Source organism: Phocoena sinus, chromosome 19 (genome assembly GCF_008692025.1).
Source record: "Phocoena sinus isolate mPhoSin1 chromosome 19, mPhoSin1.pri, whole genome shotgun sequence".
In the NCBI taxonomy this organism is placed as follows: Eukaryota; Metazoa; Chordata; class Mammalia; order Artiodactyla; family Phocoenidae; genus Phocoena; species Phocoena sinus.
The window spans coordinates 2,885,404-2,906,146 of record NC_045781.1 but is presented as its reverse complement, the minus strand read 5'-3'; the positions used below and the strand labels follow the sequence as shown (position 1 = coordinate 2,906,146).

Below are 20,743 nucleotides of genomic sequence, written 5' to 3'. Positions count from 1 at the left end.
GTAATGTGACAGTAATGGTGAAGGTGATGATAATGATTGTGATGGTGGTGATAATGGTGGCGGTGATGGGGATGGCGGTGATGGAGATGATGGTGGAGATGATGATGGAGATGATGGTCACGAAGATCATGGTAATGACTGTTGTAATGATGGTGAAGATGATAATGGTGATGGTGGCAGTGATAATGGCCATGATGAAGCCCCACGAGGGCAGAAATCTTTGTCTTGTTCACAGACGTATGCCCAGCTCCTAGAACAGAACCTGACACCGAGTGCACCCTCCATTAATATTTTTTGAATGACGAGTGCGTGATAATAACTAGTGTTCACTGGGCACCTCCTATGGGTCAGGCTCTGTTCTGAGGGCTTTGCGTGTGTGACGTCATTTTACCTTCATGAACACCCACTGAGGAGGGTACTTTACCACAGCTCAGCAGGGGCAGGGTGAACTTTGGAGCCTAAATGCCTGAGTTTGAGCCTTTGAGGGCATGACCCTGAGCCAGTTACTTAACTTCTTGGTCTGAGTTTCCCCATCTCTAAAAGGGAAAATAATAATAGTACGCACCTCAGGGGCTGCTGTGATGATTAACTGATAGATTAATACCTATGTGAGAGTGCTTAGCACAGGGCCTGGCTCTTGATAAGTGCTCAATATGTGATAGGTATTATTGTATTTATCCCCATTTTACAGATCAGGGCACTGAGGCGCAGAGACATTTGGTTGGGTACCCCAGGTCACTCAGGGAGCGCGTAGTAGAGTCACGATTGGTACCCAGGCCTGTCTGACCCAGGGCCCTTGCTCAGAAGATATTACGTGCCCAAATCAGATTATCCTCGATTCAAGGCTGCCTCTTGGCCCTGGGACTCTAGCAGTTAATTTCCTTTCTCCAGCCTCAGTTTTTCCACCTGTACAATGGGGATAGTGGTCGTTCCTGCCTCCTGGGGTGGTTGTGAGGATTAGATGAGCTAGTGCAGGTGAGGACACAGCTTAGCACGCGTGCTCAGTTAACAAGAGTGACCATGACGGCTCCTAACCGTGCTTCTCTGTGCCGGACACAATGTGGACTCTTAATACACTACATCCCACCCTCACTATAGCCCTTGGAGGGAGGAACTTGACCCCTGTTTCAGAAAGGGCATTGAGGCTCAGAGAGGGCAAGCCCCTTGCCTCAGTCCACAGAGAAGAGCTTCGGGGACTCAGAATAACGATGCAAATTCCTCGGCGTCACACTTGGCCTGGGGTTCCAGGTTAGGCTTCCACGATGGGCCCCCGCTGAATATCCTTAGGTGGGCCTCCTCCTCTCTCAGCCTCAGCTTGTAAACTGGGGGCTGTCTTGGAAGACCCCCCAAGTTGTATTCTGGCTGCTGCACTTTCAGGCAGGGAACCATTCCCTCCTCCCCACCTCTCCCCAGACTGGAGCCTGGCTCAGAGGTCCTGGAAGGTCATGGAGCTGCTGCCCCCGCAGTCCTGCAAAGGCCAGCAGGGTCCAGTTACTTGCTGGGGGCGGGGAAGGATATTGTCCGAGGGTCTTGATAGATGAACTGTCTGCCCCTGCCAACAGACGAAGAAGCACATTGAGAGTCCTTTTCCCCGGGTCTCATTAAGCCCTAAGACTTAAATAACTGCTGACTAGTAACCTGGGGAGGGCCTCTGCATACATTCCCCTTGCTGTCCCGGCTAGTCGGGACTCCAAGTATGGCACCCCAACTTGGAAGCAAGAGGTCCCCTTTTTCGTTCCCAGGTGGGAGCAGGTGCACCCCTACTCCAGGTCACCCCAGAGGGCCCCACTGGGGATTCAGGCTCCTGGCGCCCCTCTGCAAGCCAGGGTTGGGGGAGCTACTGGGCACTCGGGCCCGAGGTCCCTCCACCCTCTGCCACCTCCTGCCAGCCCCAAAGAAGCGGGTGCTTAATTATCCGGTCACTCTATCCCTGCTTGGCCAGGCAGCTAAGCCCAAACATCTGGCCTCGGGGCCCATGGCCAGGATAGGAGGCCAGCCCCCACCTACTGCTGGCCCTGACCCTGGACACCTCCCACAGGACATCTGAACCTGATCCTCTGCCTGCCAGCTTGCAACAAGCCCAAAACAGTAGCTTCAGAGGCCTAGCAATCTTGATGCAGAGAAAACATTTGACAAAATTAACACCCATTCATGGTTTACAAACAGGCACACACACGTACTCTTTGCAAAATAGGAGCAGAGGGAACATCCTTAATCAGACAAAGGGTGGAAGGGAGGCACAGATCTGTCAGTTCCCACAGGCGGTACGACTGACCACATAGAAAACCGCAAAGAATCAAGCGAACAAGTGTTTAGCATTAATGAGAGTTTAGCTGGGATGTGGGATCAATACTCCAAAATCCTGTTCTCACAATTCCTTGCACCTCAAAGTGAGACCCATGGACCAGAAGTGTTGGCCACCCCTGGGAGCTAGTTAGAAAAGCAGAATTTCGGGTGCCACCCAGACCCACCAGATCAGAATCTGCGTTTTAACAAGGTCAGGGGTTAGGGGTGCAGGGTGGGGTGGTGGTGATGCGTGGGTGCTGCCCAAGTCATTTGCATGTCTGTACTTGAGCTGAACTAATGCAGAGAACAGTGTCTCTGAGGCCCTACAAGGCTGGCGCCCTTCTGGGTCCCAGGTAAACGCTTTCCTGCAAGGAGGGTGTGGGCTGGTTGCAGCCCCACAGCTTTAACGTTCTGCGGCCATTAGTCGATCTGATGCGCATTGTGATTTTTTTCGATTTTGGGGTTTTTTTAGGCCACACTGTGTGGCACGTGGGACCTAGTACCCTAACCAGGGATCAAACCCGGGCCCCCTGCGTTGGAACCACTGGGCCACCAGGGAAGTCCTGTGCATCATGATTTTTGATTTCGTGTTTGCAATGGATGATTCTGTGTTTTGAGGTCAATGAGACAAGGAAGCATTCTCTGGGCGCTGGGAGCGGGGACTCACGCAAAGCCCCACATCCCCTATAGGTTCTGGTGGCCAGACCCCTGGCTATCCAGCTTCAGGCAGGCTCCACGACCCCCTACCTCTTGAGGGTCTGCCAGTGATTATCCTGGTGCCCAGGGAACATGACATTCAGTAGCAAAGGTGGGGGGGCCAGGGAAAAAGCTTTTTTTTTTTTTTTTTTTTTTTTGCCCTACGCGGGCCTCTCACTGTCGTGGCCTCTCCCGTTGCGGAGCACAGGCTCCGGACGCGCAGGCTCAGCGGCCATGGCTCATGGGCCCAGCCGCTCCGCGGCATGTGGGATCTTCCCGGACCGGGGCACGAACCCGTGTCCCCTGCATCGGCAGGCGGACTCTCAACCACTGCGCCACCAGGGAAGCCCAAAAGCTTTTATTTAAAAACAAGAAACCCTACATTTTCTCTTTTAAAATATTTATCTACTTATTTATGTATTTGGCTGCGCCGGGTCTTAGTCACAGCACGCGGGATCTTCATTGCAGCATGTGGACTCTTGGTTGCGGCATGCGGGATCTAGTTCCCTGACCAGGGATCCAACCCGGGCCCCCTGCATTGAGAGCACGGAGTCTTAGCCACTGGACCACCAGGGAAGTCCCACGTTTTCATTTTGTACTGGACACCCACAAATTTTGTAACTGGTCCTGCTTGTATACTTGGGGTTCCCCAGCTGGGGTGTGTAGCCAGAGCTTCCTTGGTGATCACGGGCCCAGGTACACTTTGTGGGGTCGGGGGTGAGTGGGGAGTCAAGACCAAAGGCTTTGGAATCAGATTCAGCCACCTTTTGACTTTAGGGTCTTTGGGAAGTAGGGGCCTCGACAGTCTCGTCTGTAAAATGGAGAGAGATGTGAACGGGTCCTGTGTGATGAGTGGGTCCTGAATTCAGCACTATTAGAGAAAGGGCAGGATTTTTCCTTTTTCATTTTCTTTTTTTTTTTTTTTTTTTTTTTTGCAGTACGTGAGCTTCTCACTGTTGTGGCCTCTCCCGTTGCAGAGCACAGGCTCCGGATGCACAGGCTCAGCGGCCATGGCTCACGGGCCCAGCCGCTCTGCAGCATGTGGGATCTTCCCGGACCGGGGCACAAACCTGTGTCCCCTGCATCGGCAGGCGGACTCTCAACCACTGCGCCACCAGGGAAGCCCTCATTTTCTTTTTAATGTGAACTCAGAGGCTCAGAGAAGGAAAGGAAACTAATCAGGGTCACAGCATGAGAACCTTGGCAATGCCTGTTTTGGTTTTTTTCTTTTAAGCAGCTTCATTGAGATGAAATTTACATGCCAATTTCACCCTTCTAAAAAGTTTATTGAAATATGGTTGATTTACAGTGTGTTAATTTCAGATGTACAGCAAAGTGATTCAGTTATACATACATCTATTCTTTCTTAGAGTATATATATATATATATATATATATATATTCTTTTTTAGATTCTTTTCCATTAGAGGTTGTTACAAGATACTGAGTATAGATCCCTGTGCTATACAGTAGGACCTTGTTGGTTATCTATTTTATATATAGTGGTGTGTATATTTTAACCCCAAACTCCTAATTTATCCCTCCCTCCCCCTTTCCCCTTTGGTAATCGTAAGTTTGTTTTCTAAGTCTGAGTGTCTTTCTGTTTCGTAAATAAGTTCGTTTTATCATTTTTTTTAGATTCCATGTATGTGATATCATATGATATTTGTTTTTCTCTGACTTCACTTAGTATGATCATCTCTAGGTCCATCCAAAGTTCACCCTTTTTACATGTACAATTCAATGGCTTTTAATGTACTCAGAGAACTGTGCAACATTTAGCACAATCTAATTTTAGAGCTTTTCCACCACTATCGCCACCCCTAAAAAGCAAGCCTGTGCCCATGAGCAGTCAGTCACTCTCCATTTCCCCTGGCAATCACTAATCTTTCTTCCTCTGTGGATACACGGAATCCTACAGTAGGTCATCTTCTGTGACTGGCTCTGGGTTTTTGAGGTTCATCCATGATGTAGCATGTGTCAGTGCTTCCTTCCTTTTTATGGCTGAGTAATACTCCACTGGATGGATAGACCACATTTCTTTTTTTTTTTCTGCACCACGCGACTTATGAAATCTTAGTTCCCCAACTAGGGATTGAACCTGGGCCCTCAGCCGTGAAAGCGTGGAGTCCTAACCACTGGACCGCCAGGGAATTCCCTAGACCACATTTCTTTTATCCCTTTGTTAGTGGCTTGACATTTGGGTTGTTCCCACTCTCGCTATTGTGAGCAATGTTGCCGTGAACATTTGTGTGGAGGCGTGTTTTTATTTCTCATGGGCATTTACCTAGGAGCAGAATTGCCGGGCCATATCGTAGCTCCATGGTTAATTAACATTTTGAGGAACTGCCAGGCGGTCTTCCAAAGCAACTGCCCCATCTTTTACATTCTACCAGCCCCATAGGAGGGCTCCAACTTCTCCACCTCCTTGCCAGCACATGTTACTGTCTGTCTTTCCACTACGGCCCTTGCCTGGGTCCAAAAGCTTTTCGACCTTCCTTTCCATGTAGGTGTCCCAACTCGCATCTCCTCCAAGGGAGGGGCGGCCACCTCAGCAACACACACCCACATACTCACACTCATCCTTACTCTGTCACACTCACATCCACACTCACACACGTGTGCTCAGGCCCCCAGTCCCCTCAAGACCCCTCCCCCAGATCCTGACGGCCACAGGACCCTCCTACAGTTTAAGAGCATGGAGCTTGGGACTCCCCTGGCGGTCCAGCAGTTAAGACCCTGCACTTCCAACGCAGGGGGCGTAGGTTCGATCTCTGGTCGGGGAATGAAGATCGAGCATGGACCTCGGACAGTTGAAGAGCTGGCCTGGATTTGAATCCTCCCTCTGCCCAACGTTCTGTGTGACCTCAGGCAGGCACCTCAGCTGCTCTGGACCACCTGTGTCCACCCCTGAAGTGGGGAGGATCTAAGGGACCCCTTCCAGCGAGTTCAGGACGTGCCACCTGCTGGGAGCTGCTTGAGGGGTAAGCGGCTTCATTCGAGTAAAGTGTTACGATTAGTACTATGTGTCTTGTGATTAAGTAACGCTAAATTAGCACCACCCCATCCACTCCTGTCTCTTCCTCCAGCCCTCCTGTGGGGGCCCATCGCTGGGTCATTATCACCTCCCAGTGTATCCCCAGCTGATGCCACCAATTAGCACCCTCTGTGCGCCCCCCCCAGACCCTGCTCCTTTCCATTCCCCCACCCCCCAGCCACCTCCAGCTTTTTTGGGACACATTCTTGGCCTAATTGCTTGGGCTATTTCAGATTCACGGGTGAGGTGGCGGGAGGTCCCGCTCGTGCTCCCCCTACTGCACCCACCATCTTATTCTCCCCCTACTCCAGGAAGCTCACCTGGATTGCCCGGGACAGGGGCCCATGTCCCCAGGTCTCTGGACTGAACTTAGATTGAAAGGATCCTTGGGGTCACTCCACACAGGCTGCCTCCACCACACCCCTCCCCTCCAGGCAACACCTTGGTGGCCACAGCAGGGGCCCTGGGGGGTGCAGGGCCAGGGAGAGGATGACATATGATCCAGCCCTGAGTTGTAGCCATTCTCTAGGCGGGCGGCCAAGGAGGGCACAGAGAGGAAGAGAGAGTGTTTGCAAACAGGGCGGCTGCCAAGAAGGGGCCAGGGTGACGGGGGGGGCGGGGGGGTGTGAAGGAGAGGAGGGCCCAGCTGGTAACTGGCAGCCGCGCCTGTGACTTGTCTTCCCCCTGCTACACACACACACACACACACACACACACACACACACACCCCACACATGCAGGCCCAAGGCCTCACAGACACACAAGCATCTCACTGCACACAGTGAGATGCACGCAGACTTCTATTTTCTCCCCTCACCCAGGCAGTCACACGATTACATGAGCACACGGGGGCTCAGACGCTTGTAGACACACAAAGCCCACGCACTCATGTCATCTGCGTTCAAACCCTCATGTCTCTCTCTCTCCCACACACACAAACACACACCATTGTTTACACACACACGTGGGCTCAGACACGCATGGACACACAAATACCCAGAAATACATGCTCAAGTTCCTACCCACCTGAGAACAGCTGGACACTTTCCAGCTCTGGTGGCTAATCCCTCTCCTTCTCACACATATGTGTGCAGGGTAGGTGCAAACAGTGCTGACACACTCACTCCCAGGCACACCACAAACGCACACGCGGAGCCAGCACCTCGCAGGAGCACCCGGTGGGACCACTGTCTGCCATTCTTTCTGCCTCTGTCTGTCTCTCCGTTTCTCTCTGTCTCTGTCTCTCCTCCACAACATGCTCTCCAGGGCACACAGGCACGCACACGCCGGCCTTCTCTTTCCCACACTGCCAGACCGACAGCGTCATGGGGACCTAAGTGCCAGATGGACTCTATTTGCAGAGAGCGGTTGGGGTGACAGAGAGACAAAGCACATTATCAAGAGGGCGTGGGCCCAAGCATGCGGGGAGGAAGAAGGAGTTAGGCAGGGAGAGGAACCCAGCAAAACAGAAAAGACAAGGGCAGGAAGACAGGCATACACGGAGGGAGGCCGTGCAAAACCAGGGGGGTCCGTTTACTGAATAAGCATCTGTGGACCACCTACACGGGGCAGGATCACCCCTTCTACGTGGCATCCGTCAGAGAGCAGGACAGGCTGAGATCCTGGGCCCCCGGGAGCCCACATTCCAGCCAGGCACACAGAATAACCACTACGAATAGATAAATTGTCCGGCTGGAAGGGAATGAGTGTCACAGAGGAAAGGGGAGCGGAGCAAGAGTAGGGGCTGGGAGTGCAGGCTGTCGTGTCCCACGGTGGTGAGGGGCGGCCTGGCTGCGACAGCTTGGCAGGAGGTGCGGGAAAGCACCCAGAGCACCGCAGGCAAAGGGAGCGGCGGGTGCCAAGGCCCGGGGAAGATGAGGCAGGTGTGGACAGACACGGGGTGCTCTCGGAGACCCCCTTCCCCGGACCAAGGCAGCAGACAGATGCCCCGACGTGGGGATTAAGGACAGAAAGGGGAAAATCATGAGACAGAGACCAACAGACAGCAGAGCTGCCAGCCGCCACCCATGAATGCGGAGGAGACCTCAGGATGGGGGCTGGGGTTGCCTTCCGGAGCCTCCCCAGGCTGGGCTGGGCCAGGGCTGCCCCCGTGCTTCTCACTCTGGGTCCCCCTTCTCCCCCTGGGGCACCTCCTCGGCCTCCCCCTCCCGCTGCCTCCAGGGCCGCCCCAGGTAGTCCCGGATGGAGCTCACGGGGCTTCTCCTTCGGGGGTGAGGGTCCAGCAGCCCCCACAGGAGAGCGTCTGCCACGGGCGTCAGGCCAAGCCAGGGCTGAGGACGGGCCTGGGGCTGGCCTGAGGCCTGCCAGACGACGTAGTCCTCATAGAAGGGGTCAGCCTCCACCAGGGGCTGGTCCCAGGGGAAGTAGCCAGTGAGAAGGCAGAAGAGCAGGACGCCCAGTGCCCAAGCGTCCAGGGCGGGCTGGATGGGCAGGCCCTCGGGGAGGGGCGGGGGACCACAGAGCTCTGGGGCTGTGTAGGGTATGGGCGGCCCCACCAGGCGCAGCAGGGTCCCGCGGGGCCGCGTGTGGCCGAAGTCGGTCAGCTTGACCCACCGGCAGGCTGGGTCGCACACCAGCACATTCTCCGGCTTGAGGTCCCGGTACACCAGGCCGCGGGAGTGGATGTGCTCCAGGGCTGAGGCCAGCTGGGCCGCACAGCGCTGGGCTGCTGGCTGCGGGAGGCCCACCTGTGGGTGACAGGTGTCAGGGTCCACCACCCTGCCCGCCAGCCAGAAGGGAACGGGGCCATAGCGCTTGTCCTCGGCCCCGGGGAGCAGGCCCAGGGGATGGAGGGCCCCAAAGAGGGGGGCTCTGGTGAGGCCTGGTGTGAGCCCCATGGGGCCTGGTGTGAGCCCTGTGGGCCCTCGTGTGAGCCCCGTGGGGCCTGGCGTGAGCCCCGTGAGTCCTGGTGTGAGCCCTGTGGGCCCTGGTGAACCTCAGTAGGGTGCAGTGTTGGTTCTGTGGCGGCCGTGAACTCCTTAGAGGCCTCACAATTCCACAAGACCTGCGGGCCCAGTGAGGCCTCTGCAGGGCTATCTGAGTCACCATGCAGTGAGTGTGATTCCTGAGGCCCAGGTCGGGTAGGGGCGTCCACGTGGGCCCCCCTGAGCCATGGGAGGCTGACCCACCTTGGGCTGGATGAAGGCGATGAGGTCTCCATGCAGGACAGGCTCGGTCAGGAAGCTGTAGGAGTCGACTGACTCCACGCCAATGCCGTAGGCCGCCACGATGGCCGAGTGCGAGCCCAGGGAGAGGCCCACACAGAACTCATACAGGAAGCCTCGGAGGGTGGTGGAGGCCTTCGGGAGCTGCTTCAGGGCAAAGGTTGTGCCTGACGGAGCAGGGACAGAGGTGAGAGGTGCACGAGCCTAGGGCCAGCCCTGCTGTCCCTCAGCCTGGACTCTCTCCCATATGCCGCCCTCACCCCCTCCACCGCCTGCCCCCTGCCAAGCCTGCCCTAAAACAGCGTGGCCACTGAAACAACACCAGTGGTAATGATAATAATAACGATAATAGTATTTAGTGAGTTCCTACTCTGCTGTCTTGGAGCAGGTAGAATGGTACCACGAAAACCGAACTCAGAACCTCCAATAATTTTATTGGGCCCCTCGTTCCAGCAAACCCATGCCAAAAATCCATGTTTGAGGCAACTGGGGAAAAGATACCCTGAACTGGGTATTAGACCCCACTAAGGAATTATTGTGAATTTTGCCACACGTGGAAACAACTTCCTAGAATGTAAGCTCCCAGGAGGCAGAAACTCTGGTTTCTTCAATTTTTGTTTTTTTCTTTTCGATTACGGTCCTTAAAAAACTGAAAATAGAGTTATCATGTGATCCTGCGATCCTACTCCTGGGCATATATCTGGTAAAGACTCCATTCAGATACATGCACCCCAATGTTCATAGCTGAACTATTTGCAATAGCCAAGACATGGAAGCAACCTAAATGCCCATTGGCAAATGAATGGATAAACACAGGATGGAGAATTCCTCAAGCCATAAAAAAGAATGAAATCATGCCATGTGCAGCAACATGGATGGACCTAGAGATTGTCATACCGAGTGAGGTAAGTCAGACAGAGAAAGACAAATAGCATATGGTTTCTTCAATTTTTGAGTCACCAGCTGCCAGGGCCCAACCTTGCCCAAGAGGCTGTGTGTGATGGGGGAGGGTCGTCCTTACCTAAAATGTTAACCATTCCCCTCCCCCTCCCCAACTGGGTGCAGCAGTGCCTCTTCTGTTTATCGACAATGCTCTGAATTCCCACCATCAAGCACAAGCTGCCTTCGATTTTGAGGACCTGGAAGAGGCCCCCTTACAAACCCTCTGTTCCCCATTATGGCCTCCAAGTTCTGTGACGACCCAGGTCTGCATCTTTTTGCATCTTTCTCTTTTATGGGCTGACTAGTGTCCCTCCCCCCACCACTCCCCACTGCGAAATTCATATGTTAAAGTTCTCACCCTGCAGTATCACAGAATACAACTGTATTTGGCTGCGCCACACAGCTTGCGGGATCTTAGTACCCCATCCAGGGATTGAACCCAGGCCCGCGGCAGTGAAAGCACAGAATCCTAACCACTGGACCGCCAGGGAATTCCCTGGAGAGAGGGTCTTGAAAGAGGTAAAATGACATCATTGGGGTGGTCCTTAGTCCAGTATGACTGGTGTCCTTATAAGAAGAGGAAATTTGGACACAGACATGCACACAGGGGAGACGGTGTGAGGACACAAGGAGAAGGTGGCCGTCTGCAAGCCGAGGAGAGAGGCCTCAGGAGAAACCAACCATGCTGACTGACACCTTGGTCTCGGACTCCGGCCTCCAGAACTGTGAGCCCCCCTAGTCTGTGGTACTTCGTTATGACAATCATAGGAAACTAACACACCCTCTCCCCATTCGTGCTGGGAGCTCCCTGAAGGCTGGGCTGGCTCAGACTCCTCCTTGGGGGCCCAGCAGCCCCCTGGACAGGGCTGAGCCCTCCAGTCTCCTTAAAAGGTGACGACCAGATTGGGGTTGGGGTGCACAACCACCGTGTGCTGGCCTCGCTAAGTGCCTGGCAGACAGCATGGCTCTGCGTCACTCCCACGATGACCACCAAGCCGGCCACGTGTGAGGGCCATGAGAGGGGGCTCTGTCTTCCTCCCCATTGTCTCCAGCAACTAGAGCTACCGACATTTCCTCAGAGAATCACAGGTCTTTCAGAGAAGGAATCATCACCCACGTTTTCAAAGGAGGAGGCTGAGGTTCGGAGAGGGTAGGGGAGTTACTAAGAACACACAGCCTGGAAGGGGCAGAGGCAGGACTTGATTGAGGTTTACAGACTCCTCAGCCTTGGCTAGCTTCTGCCTGGGCCCACACCACTACCCCCCGCCTCTGTCCCCAGGCCTTTGTACCTTTCTGACGGTGGGTGACCAGCAGGACCCGGCCAAAGCGGCCCTGGCCCAGGGGACGCACGTGCTGGTAGAGCTCGTCCACCTCGGCCTGGACCAGGGTCTGGGCGCTCAGCGCCATCATGTCCTCCAGTGCCAGGGCCGCTTCCTGGCCCTGCCGCAGCTCCTCTGCCGTGAGGCCCCCCAGGTCCTCCCCAGCACCGTTCTCCACAGCCCCCATCTCCACCTGTTTCTCCTCTGATGGCTTCCCAGGCATCTCTGCAAGGGCAGAAGAGAGGGTGACCAGGACTTAGGTCCTGCCAGACCAGGGGCCAGGGGAGGAGGGGCTGGGGACCCAGACTCCTGGATCTGAGGAGGAGGGTGGAAGCTGATTGTCTCAGGCCATCGTGACTCATTTTCCCTTCTTATTAGAGGCATCTTGGGAGTGGGGAGACCAGTCTCGGGTTGGGGTGAGGTCAAGTCTGAGGCCACAGATGTCCCTCACCCCACCCCCACATCCCGGCGCCACCTGATGGCCTGAGGATGAAAGATGAACCAGATAACTCGAGACACCCCCCACCTGTTTCCAAAGCAAACAGACTTGGGCCCTGGGGGTGGATGAGCAGCCTCAGCCTCCTAAGAGTAAACAGGTGCTCTCTGCCCCCAGGGCCTGTGGAGGGTGGGTGGCCCACACCAGGGCCTGGGGGACGCCTGGGGCCTGGGTGGGAGCAAGCACTCGGGAATGATCACCCTTAAGTGGTCTGGGGTCCAACTCAATCGCCCCAGCCCCTCCCCACTCAGACCCAGGGGTCCAGGCCCCCAGGTCCTCCCCCCTCAGACCCAGGGGTCCAGACACCCAGCCAACCCCTCTGCCACGACCTTATGTAACTCACACATCTTGGGACCCCCCCCCCCAAGACTGTGTCCCTGACACTCAACCACTCCACAGTCTCAAGGTCTGTAATTAGCCCCTGATCCCCCAAAGAACCCAGGACTCTGACCACCTGCACAGCTTCACCCTCAGGCCCACCTCAGGCGGTCAGACCTTTGCCTCCTCCTGACCCGGGCTCCAACCTCCGGACCTCACCTTCTCCAAGGCTTGCCTGACCCTTCGGCTGCCCGCTGTGGTCAGTGCCCAGCACTCAGAGCCCAGGCCAGCAGAGGCCTGCCCTGCAGCAAGACCCCGCCCCCACCTAGGGGGTCGTAGCCCCGCCCCAGGCCTCGCCCCTTGAACCTCATGGGGAGAGCGACATCGTGCGTTGTCTCCCAGAACTGGCTCTGACCAGACAGATATCCCAGGCCAGGAAGCCAGTCCTCCCTCTTCAGACCAGACCCCAGCCCCTCCCCCATCAGACCCAGGAGTCCAGGCCCCCAGCCCCAAACCCCTCAGACCCTGGGGTCCAGACCCCCAGCCCCTCCCCCCTCAGACCCAGGGGTCCGGGCCCCAGCCCCTCCCCCCTCAGACCCAGGAGTCCGGGCCCCCAGCCCCTCCCCCCTCAGACCCATGGGTCCTGGTCCCCAGCCCCTCCCCCCTCAAATCCAAGGAGACCTGGTCCCCAGCCCCTCCCTCCTCAGACCCATGGGTCCTGGTCCCCAGCCCCTCCCCCCTCAGACCCATGGGTCCTGGTCCCCAGCCCCTCCCCCCCCCAGATCCAGGAGGCCTGGTCCCCAGCCCCTCCCTCCTCAGACCCATGGGTCCGGGCCCCCAGCCCCTCCCCCCTCAGACCCATGGGTCCTGGTCCCCAGCCCCTCCCCCCTCAGACCCAGGACTCCAGGCCCCCAGCCCCTCCCCCCTCAGACGCATGGGTCCGGGCCCCAGCCCCTCCCCCCTCAGACCCAGGAGTCCAGGCCCCCAGCCCCTCCTCCCTCAGACCCAGGGGTCCAGGCCCCAGCCCCTCCCCCCTCAGACCCAGGAGTCCGGGCCCCCAGCCCCTCCCTCCTCAGACCCATGGGTCCTGGTCCCCAGCCCCTCCCCCCTCAGACCCAGGACTCCAGGCCCCCAGCCCCTCCCCCCTCAGACCCATGGGTCCGGGCCTCAGCCCCTCCCCCCTCAGATCCAGGAGTCCTGGTCCCCTGTAGAAGATGAAATCATTTCTCCAGCTTGCCCCTGCCTTGACCCCAGCCAGCTGCCCCATCAGTGCCCCACTGACAGGTCTGACACAAGTGTTTGGTAAGGGGCGTCCGGGGGAGGAGACATGGGGTCCTGTGTGGGGAAAGGATGAGACAACAAGATTCCAGAGCGATGCAGTGAGAAATGACCTCAGACTCAGAGCAGAGGGGGAGCAGGTGGTGCAGCACTGGGAAGTGAAGGCCCTGAAGGGAGGGGAAGCAGGGAGGGGAGTCCCAGTTACGAGTCTGCAGTCTTCAAAGTTGGGTGGGGGGCAGGCAGGGACTCCCAGGGCTGAAGGAGGAGGCAGGGGCGGGGTCTCGGAGGGTTGCACCCCCCCCTCAGGTTTAGAGCGAGATGATCAATGTGAACTCACTTGATTCTTTTTAAATTTACTTTTTATTTCAGAATCATTTTTAGATGTACAGGACAGCTGCTTTGAGCTCCCATGTCGCCTCACCAAGCTCCCTGCCGGGTGAGTCCCTCACCCAGCCGTCGGTGCATTTGTCCAAATGAAGACAGTAACCGTCAGTCAAACGCTAGATGCTTCCCATGTGCATCAACAGCCTTTACCTGCCCCAGGGTCCAATTCAGGACACCCCGTCGTATGGAGTGAACTCACGTTTTTAAATCTAGAAAGCACGTAGGACAGATTCCCCAGAAAGAAGCAGGTCCCCGTGGCCGTGCTGGGTGCGGGCCATGCGGCATGGGATCCACGCAGCCCCTGCCCTGCAGGCGGCAAGCTTCACAAGTCAGGGGTCTGTGTGCTGGGATGGGGGGGGTGGCGTCGGGCCGGCCCGGGTGAACACAGATCCCTGCAAACCAGCCGTGGCCCTCAGCGTGGACGGGACCAGCACACGCCACGGTGCTTGTGCTCTCAGGGAGCTGGCGCAGGAGGCTCGCCGTGTGAGAGCAGAACCCGAAAGGATGTACAGGTGGACAAGACCAAGTCCATCCTGGGCAGCCTGTGAGGGGAGATGAAAAAGGTGGAGGCGCAGATTGCTGGGCTACAAGTTTCGGAGGAGCCGGAGAGGCCCCCGGGGAGGGGTCTACTTTCTGGAGGTCTGGAGTTGGGAAGAAGGCATTCTTGGGGGAGAACACAGGGTTTCCAAACGTCTGCAAGCAAGAGAGGGTGTGTGTGTGCCTATCTGTGTGTCCATTTAGGTCCAGAAAGGATGAGTGCCTCCCCTTAATGTCCCCCAGAGCCCAGGGAAGTGGGAGAGATGGAAGGCGAGGTTTCCATGGTGTTGGATATGGAAAGCCCAGATTTGGTGCCAAGGCCAGCGGAAGTCACCTAAGGTCTTAAAGGAGAGGACTGACCACATCACAAGTCCATAAGCACCCAACATGTCCCCACCGTGCAGAAATGCATCTACAGGGGAAACGGCACCTTCCTTCAAGAAGACACACTCAGGACAGAAGAGAGAGGAAGGGTCCTTGAGGGAGGAGGGTCAGGACCCCTGGGTCTGAGGGAGGAGGGGTGGGGGTCTGACCCCTGGGTCTGAGGGAGGAAGGGTGGGGGTCTGACCCCTGGGTCTGAGGGAGGAGGGGTGGGGGTCTGACCCCTGGGTCTGAGGGAGGAGGGGTGGGGGTCTGACCCCTGGGTCTGAGGGAGGAGGGGCTGGGGGCCTGGACCCCTGGGTCTGAGAGAGGAGGGGCTGGGGGCCTGGACCCCTGGGTCTGAGGGAGGAGGGGCCGGGGGCCTGGACCCCTGGGTCTGAGGGAGGAGGGGCCGGGGGCCTGGACCCCTGGGTCTGAGGGGGGAGGGGCCGGGGGTCCGGACCCCTGGGTCTGAGGGGGGAGGGGCCGGGGGTCCGGACCCCTGGGTCTGAGGGAGGAGGAGCTGGGGGCCTGGAGCCCTGGGTCTGAGGGAGGAGGGGCTGGGGACCTGGACCCCTGGGTCTGAGGGAGGAGGGGTGGGGGTCTGACCCCTGGGTCTGAGGGAGGAGGGGCCGGGGGTACCGGACTCCTGGGTCCTCAGTCAGGAGGGGAATTGTGCATACAAGTCCAGCCTTCAGTTGGGAGAGATGCAATGTGTTCCATCTCTGTCCTCCCGGGAGCAGCTGTCTCTCCATCCAGGTGGCCATGGGGGCTGGGGGAGAGGCCTTTGGCCCAAGCTCTGGGCGCCTGTCCCAGTCAGCTGGTCAGGGCTGTCCCCCATCTGTCCGCACCTCCCACCATCGTTGTCATTCTCCTCCCCCTCTGACCACTCTTCCAGGCTTGCTCCCCCCTCTTCCTCCTCCCCGTCTTCACTGGACACACTCCCCAAGCCCCCAGATCTCTCTTTGTTCTCCTTTAACCCCCAATCATCCCCCAGGAAGCCCAGGACAGCCAGTGGGGGGATCCTAGTCTCTTGATCCAGGTCCAGAAGCCCCTGGAGCAGTGCCAGAGCCGGGGGCGCAAACTGGTCCCAAGGGGGCGGTGGTTGAAGTGGCTGGGGCCTGGTGGTCATCCAGCCAGCAAAGGCCTCGAACCCAGGGTCAGGGGCTAGCGCCACACCCCAAGGGAAACAGGCCATGGCCGCACAGAAGAGAAGCACCCCCAGCCCCCAGGAGTCCACTGCTGGTCGCAGGGGCAGGGTGTCAGGGGGCAGCAGGAGGCAGAGCTCGGGTGGGGCGGAGGGCAGTGGCCCTGGCAGGGCAGAGGTTGGACTGCCCTCAGGCCGGGTCAGACCCAGGTCACCCAGGGCCACACGGCTGCAGACAGGGTCGAAGACCAGCACGTTGTCTGGCTTGACGTCCGCGTGGACCAGCCCCCGGCCATGGAGGAAGTCCAGGGCTCCAGCTAGCTGGGCCACCACCCGCTTCACCTGCAGCTCTGGGAGGCCCTGGGGTCAAAGAGAGAGGACGAAGGTCAGGCTGCCTTGGTTCCTTCTTTATGTTGCTTCTTGGGGTTCAAGAAGTGGCTACCTCTAGTGTCCCCAGAACATCCCCCCAACAGCTTCTCCAGATCATCCTCAACCACAAGCTGCCCCCACATCTGTACTCCTGTAGACCAAATTCCAGATGTTTTCCTCACTGGAACCCCAAATCTAACGAGAACTTCTTTAACTTCCATCAGACTTTGTCCTAACACTCAAATCCATTCCTTATATTTCTTATCTCCTCTAAACTGACCACCAAGATCTCCAGTGAAAACCCAAATCCCACACTTAATCCTAATCTGAGTCCCGTGCTAATGTAGGTCCCATCTCTAACTCAGACCCAGTTCTAAAGTCCCACAGTTTATTTCATCAATCGACTGATAGATCGATCCATCCAGCTAGCCACGCAGCAAGACAGCAATCCATCCATCAAACCAGTTATCCATCCAACGGTCTATACAGCAGGGTTTCCACTCAATACCCATTCCGCCAGCTAGTCAGCAATTCAATAATTTGTCCAGTTATTTAATAGCCAACATCCATCCATTCATCCCTCCATCCTTCAATCCATCCAAACATCCATCCATCCATCCATCCACCCATCTTTCCATCCATCCGTCCATCCTACTCTTTCCCTCCTTCTCTCCCTCCCTTCCTTTTTTCCTTCTGTTTATCCCCAACCCTATTTCAAATCCAAAGTCTATTCCTAAAGATGGCCCCACCCTAACTTCAAACTCAAGTACCCCCAGAATATCATGGATTCAGTCCTGACCTGGTCTTTCTAGAGATAACTTCATTACAGCCCTTCTCCAACTCAATCTACATACACATCCTCAAGCATCTCTGCTTCACTCTGCAGCCCCATCCATGCTCTTCTCCACACCCGTGACCAATCTATAATCAACCCTAAACTCAACCCATCCAACTCCACCCACACCCGTTCCCAATGCCAATGCCAGTTAAAAGCCCATCTCTGTCTCCTTCCCTACCCCCCTCAGCCGACCTGATCCATCCTCAACCCCAGTCCCAACTCCCTGCCCTGGATGGATTAGGGCTGGGGTTAGTCATGGAACTGCATTGAGAATTAGAAATAAGGAGGTGGTTTGGGGGCTTAGGGTGGACTTAAGATTTGGGCGTCAGGGTTGGAGACAGGACTGGGGGAGGGACAAAGGCAGACCTGGGATAAGCAGTCCCAACCTCTGTCCCTTGCCTCCCGGCCTCACCCGTTCCTGCAGCATCCCGCTGAGATCCCCACAGGGCGCATACTCCTGGGCCAAGGCGAAGTGTCGGGGGGTCTCCAGGGGTCCTGCCAGGGTCTGGAGCAGGCCTGGATGTGATGAGACACAGCGGCCCACACAGAACTCTCTCAGGAAGGTGGTTCTCAGGACCGAGTCCCGAGGTAGGAGCTTCAGAGCCACAGCCGGACCTGCTGGGGAGGTGGGGGCAAGAGGGAACTCAGGGCGCTCTGATCTTGCTGTGGGGCCCTAGGCAAGCCACTCAACCTCTCTGAGCCTCAGACATCTTACATATAAAACAAGAGGGGCAGGGCATAGTGTCTGACCTCTCTGTGCCTCGAGTTTCTCCATCTGTGAAGTGGAGGTTGGGGGAGACCTTCCCTGAGGACTCTTTCTGCTCTGCCTCAGATTGCTGTGTGGTCTTGCACAACTGCCTTACCCTCTCTGGACCTCAGTTTCCTCTCGCATAAAGTAGGGGACGCGGAGACTTGAATTTCAGTCCAAGTTGTGCTCCCGCCTTGCTGTGTGACCTCAGGCGAGTCTCTCACCCTCTCTGGGGGAGTTCCATTTTTTTTGGAAGATCACAGAGCTCTTAACTCTCTGGAGCCCCATCAAGATGTGTCCTCATCAGCTCCCCGCAAGGCTGCTCCCTGTCTCAGTGGTTTCAGAGGGGGAAACCTGGGGGACATCAAGGACTGTGCCCTTTGGTGGCCAAACTCACCCCCTTGGCGAGGCCGGGCAAGGAGCACATGGCCGTAGGAGCCGGAGCCAAGCTTTCGGATGAGGTGATACTGGACACGCAGACTCCTCACTGCGGTCACCCTGGTGGCCGTCAGCTCCACGAGCCTCTGGAGGGCCGTGGCTGTGTCCTCCTGCAGGAGAGGGACAGAGGTGGGGAGGGGGTGAGTCTGGGGGCCACCTAGAGCAGCAGGGGGGCCTGGAGGCCCAGCCCAGGGCTGAGGTGGGGGGTTGGTCCCCAGAGAGGGGGATGAGTCACAATGACTCACCCGCCCTCAGGCCACCTGTTTTTGTGTCCTGGCGGGTTATGGGTGATTGTCTCAGCGACCCTGCCCACTGCCATCTGTGGGAGCCACCAAAAGCCCCAGCCCCACTGGGGGCCTCCTCAGCCCACACCACCCCGACTCTACCCCTCTCTTTCTCCATCCTCCTCTCTTCCCGGGTTTCCTGTTCTTTGTTTCTGAGTACATTTCCCCCAGGGGTCTTGGCCTTGCTGTGTGTCCTCGGGTTTAGTTCTTCTGGGTCTTTGATGTTTCTGTTTCCCTGTCTCTTCCGTGTCTCTCTGTGTCTCTCTGTGTGTGTCTGCCCCTGGCCCTCTCCATCTCCCGCATCTCTCTCTGTCTCTCTCTGTCTCTCCCTCCCTCGTCTCCTTTCTCTCACCTCCGGGTCCCCATCCTCCTGGTTCTCGGGGTCCCTGAGCTCCATCTCCGGGTCACCTGGTGTCAGCTGGCCCTCGGGCAAGCACCCCTGGTCTGGGCTCCCCAAAAGCAGCACACCCACTGAGCTCCACTGCACCCCTGAGCAGAGCCAAGGCCTGGAGCTCATCTGAAGAGTCTGCCCCCGTGCCCCTCTGCGTCCGAGTCCAGAGACTTCCCTGCCTGTCTGGCCCCCTCTCTCCACACCTCCCTGTCTCTGTCTTGCCCTTTTTCTAGCTCCCAGGTCTCAGGGTGGGTCTCCCCGCCTGTCTGTTGGTCCCCGGCCCCTCGCTCCTGTCCCCACGCTCTTCCCACTGTGGCCGCTGTCTGTCTGTCTGTCTTTCAGGATGTCCGCACTCTGTCCCCCACTCTGGCCTGCTCTCCCCAGTGTCTCTCCGTCTCTCTCCCGTCTTTGTTTCTGACTCTTTCCAAGCCTTTTGTCCCTCCCTTTTTCTGGGCCTGGGACAGGGGTGTGTGTGACAGCTCAGAGACATCCTGTCACCCCCCCACCCCTCCCTCCCCCTTCCAAACTTAGACCAGCTTGGACTCTGGGCTCTGGTCCCAGGACAGAGGGGACAAAACATATTATGAACCCCCAGGGGCCGGGCCTGAGGGCAGCAGAGAAAGGGGAGCCCAGCCCCTTCATACACCTTACCTGGGTTGGGAGACCCAGGGCTCTGTGCATCCACCTGCCTCCATGGGCCTCTGGGGACCAGGGAGACCACTCCCAAAGCCCCCTAATACCAAGAGTCCCCACCCCCAGCCCTCCCCCATCAGACCCGGGAGCTCTTAATAGAGAGACTCTGGGGAAAAGTCTTCTTTCGTGTACTCAGCGAGGCTCTGAGCCCGGCTCTGCGCTGGGGCCTTTATACTGCATCCTCCCAGCCACCCAAAAGGGTGGCGATTTATCCCCAGTTTACAGAAAAGGAAACTGAGGTTCTGAGTGGCAATCGGCTTATGTGGGGTCAGAGAGGAGGAGGTGTGGGGTGACCCGGGACAGGCCTGTGTGACTCAGCCCGGACGCCTGCCCCATCAGGTTTCAACTACGACTACAACCTGCTATTAATAAAGACGCAGCTAGAAAGGTCTCTGGGCCCCTGGAAGGATCCCCAGGAAACTGGCTTCTGTGTTGGCCCTGGGAACCTGGGCAAGGCTGGCGGGGTGCGGTGCAGAGGCAGAACTTCCTTTGTTCTTTGACTTTTCGAGGTTTGTGGAAAGTTGCAAGCCCAGAACAGTGGAAAAGGAAAGCCACAGGGAACACCCTCCACTCCATTGACCAGACTTCACAAACATTACTTTTTGCCATACTCTCTTTCTCTCTCTTTTCTTTTGCGGGGATGGAGTATTTTAAAGTAAATTGCAGCCTAGGGAAATCATCTGGGGCAAAATGACACACTGCCTGGTGTTTGGTTTCAAATACTCCAGCGGAGGAAAACGTGGCCCAAGCGAGGGTGGGGATCTTGAGTCAACAGCACATGTGTTGCTGAGCACGAGAGGTTCCTTTACTCTTTACTTTTGGTTCTGCTAGAAATTTTCCCCCATAAAAAGCTGAAAGTCGCTAAATAAACTACAGACATCATGATAACTTCTGCTCCAATGCTCAGGTTTACGTTTCCATCAAAGGAAGGAAAATTTCCAGCTCAACTGCAAAACTCTTATCAATCACATCGAACGGCACTAACCGGTAATTCCTTA

At 56.8% G+C, this 20,743-nt stretch overlaps 2 protein-coding genes across 2 annotated transcripts; both read right to left on the bottom strand.

The window, feature by feature from the left end:
• Nucleotides 1-8,135: 8,135 nt before the first annotated feature.
• Nucleotides 8,136-11,687, bottom strand: SBK2 (SH3 domain binding kinase family member 2). The gene is made up of 3 exons (XM_032613328.1): nucleotides 11,435-11,687; nucleotides 9,168-9,370; nucleotides 8,136-8,726 (listed from the first exon to the last, which is right to left on the bottom strand). Exons 1-3 carry the CDS (start codon nucleotides 11,685-11,687, stop codon nucleotides 8,136-8,138), a joined length of 1,047 nt encoding a protein of 348 aa, XP_032469219.1.
• A 3,844-nt stretch (nucleotides 11,688-15,531) lies between these two features.
• On the bottom strand, nucleotides 15,532-19,058 carry SBK3 (SH3 domain binding kinase family member 3). The gene is made up of 4 exons (XM_032613327.1): nucleotides 19,014-19,058; nucleotides 18,337-18,487; nucleotides 17,604-17,806; nucleotides 15,532-16,344 (listed from the first exon to the last, which is right to left on the bottom strand). The coding sequence occupies exons 1-4, from the start codon at nucleotides 19,056-19,058 to the stop codon at nucleotides 15,532-15,534; spliced, it is 1,212 nt and encodes a 403-aa protein (XP_032469218.1).
• Nucleotides 19,059-20,743: the final 1,685 nt, after the last annotated feature.

Bases quoted from the DNA above. Each gene is read 5' to 3' on its own strand.
- SBK2 (XM_032613328.1), bottom strand. From the start codon at position 11,687: ATGCCTGGGAAGCCATCAGAGGAGAAACAGGTGGAGATGGGGGCTGTG. The intron at 9,371-11,434 runs GTACAAAGGCCT...CTGCTCCGTCAG, and splicing joins GGTCACCCACCGTCAGAAAG to GCACAACCTTTGCCCTGAAG. The intron at 8,727-9,167 runs GTGGGTCAGCCT...TGTCACCCACAG, and splicing joins TCGCCTTCATCCAGCCCAAG to GTGGGCCTCCCGCAGCCAGC.
- SBK3 (XM_032613327.1), bottom strand. From the start codon at position 19,058: ATGGAGCTCAGGGACCCCGAGAACCAGGAGGATGGGGACCCGGAG. The intron at 18,488-19,013 runs GTGAGAGAAAGG...CCTCTCCTGCAG, and splicing joins AGGAGGATGGGGACCCGGAG to GAGGACACAGCCACGGCCCT. The intron at 17,807-18,336 runs GTGAGTTTGGCC...CCTCCCCAGCAG, and splicing joins TGCCCGGCCTCGCCAAGGGG to GTCCGGCTGTGGCTCTGAAG.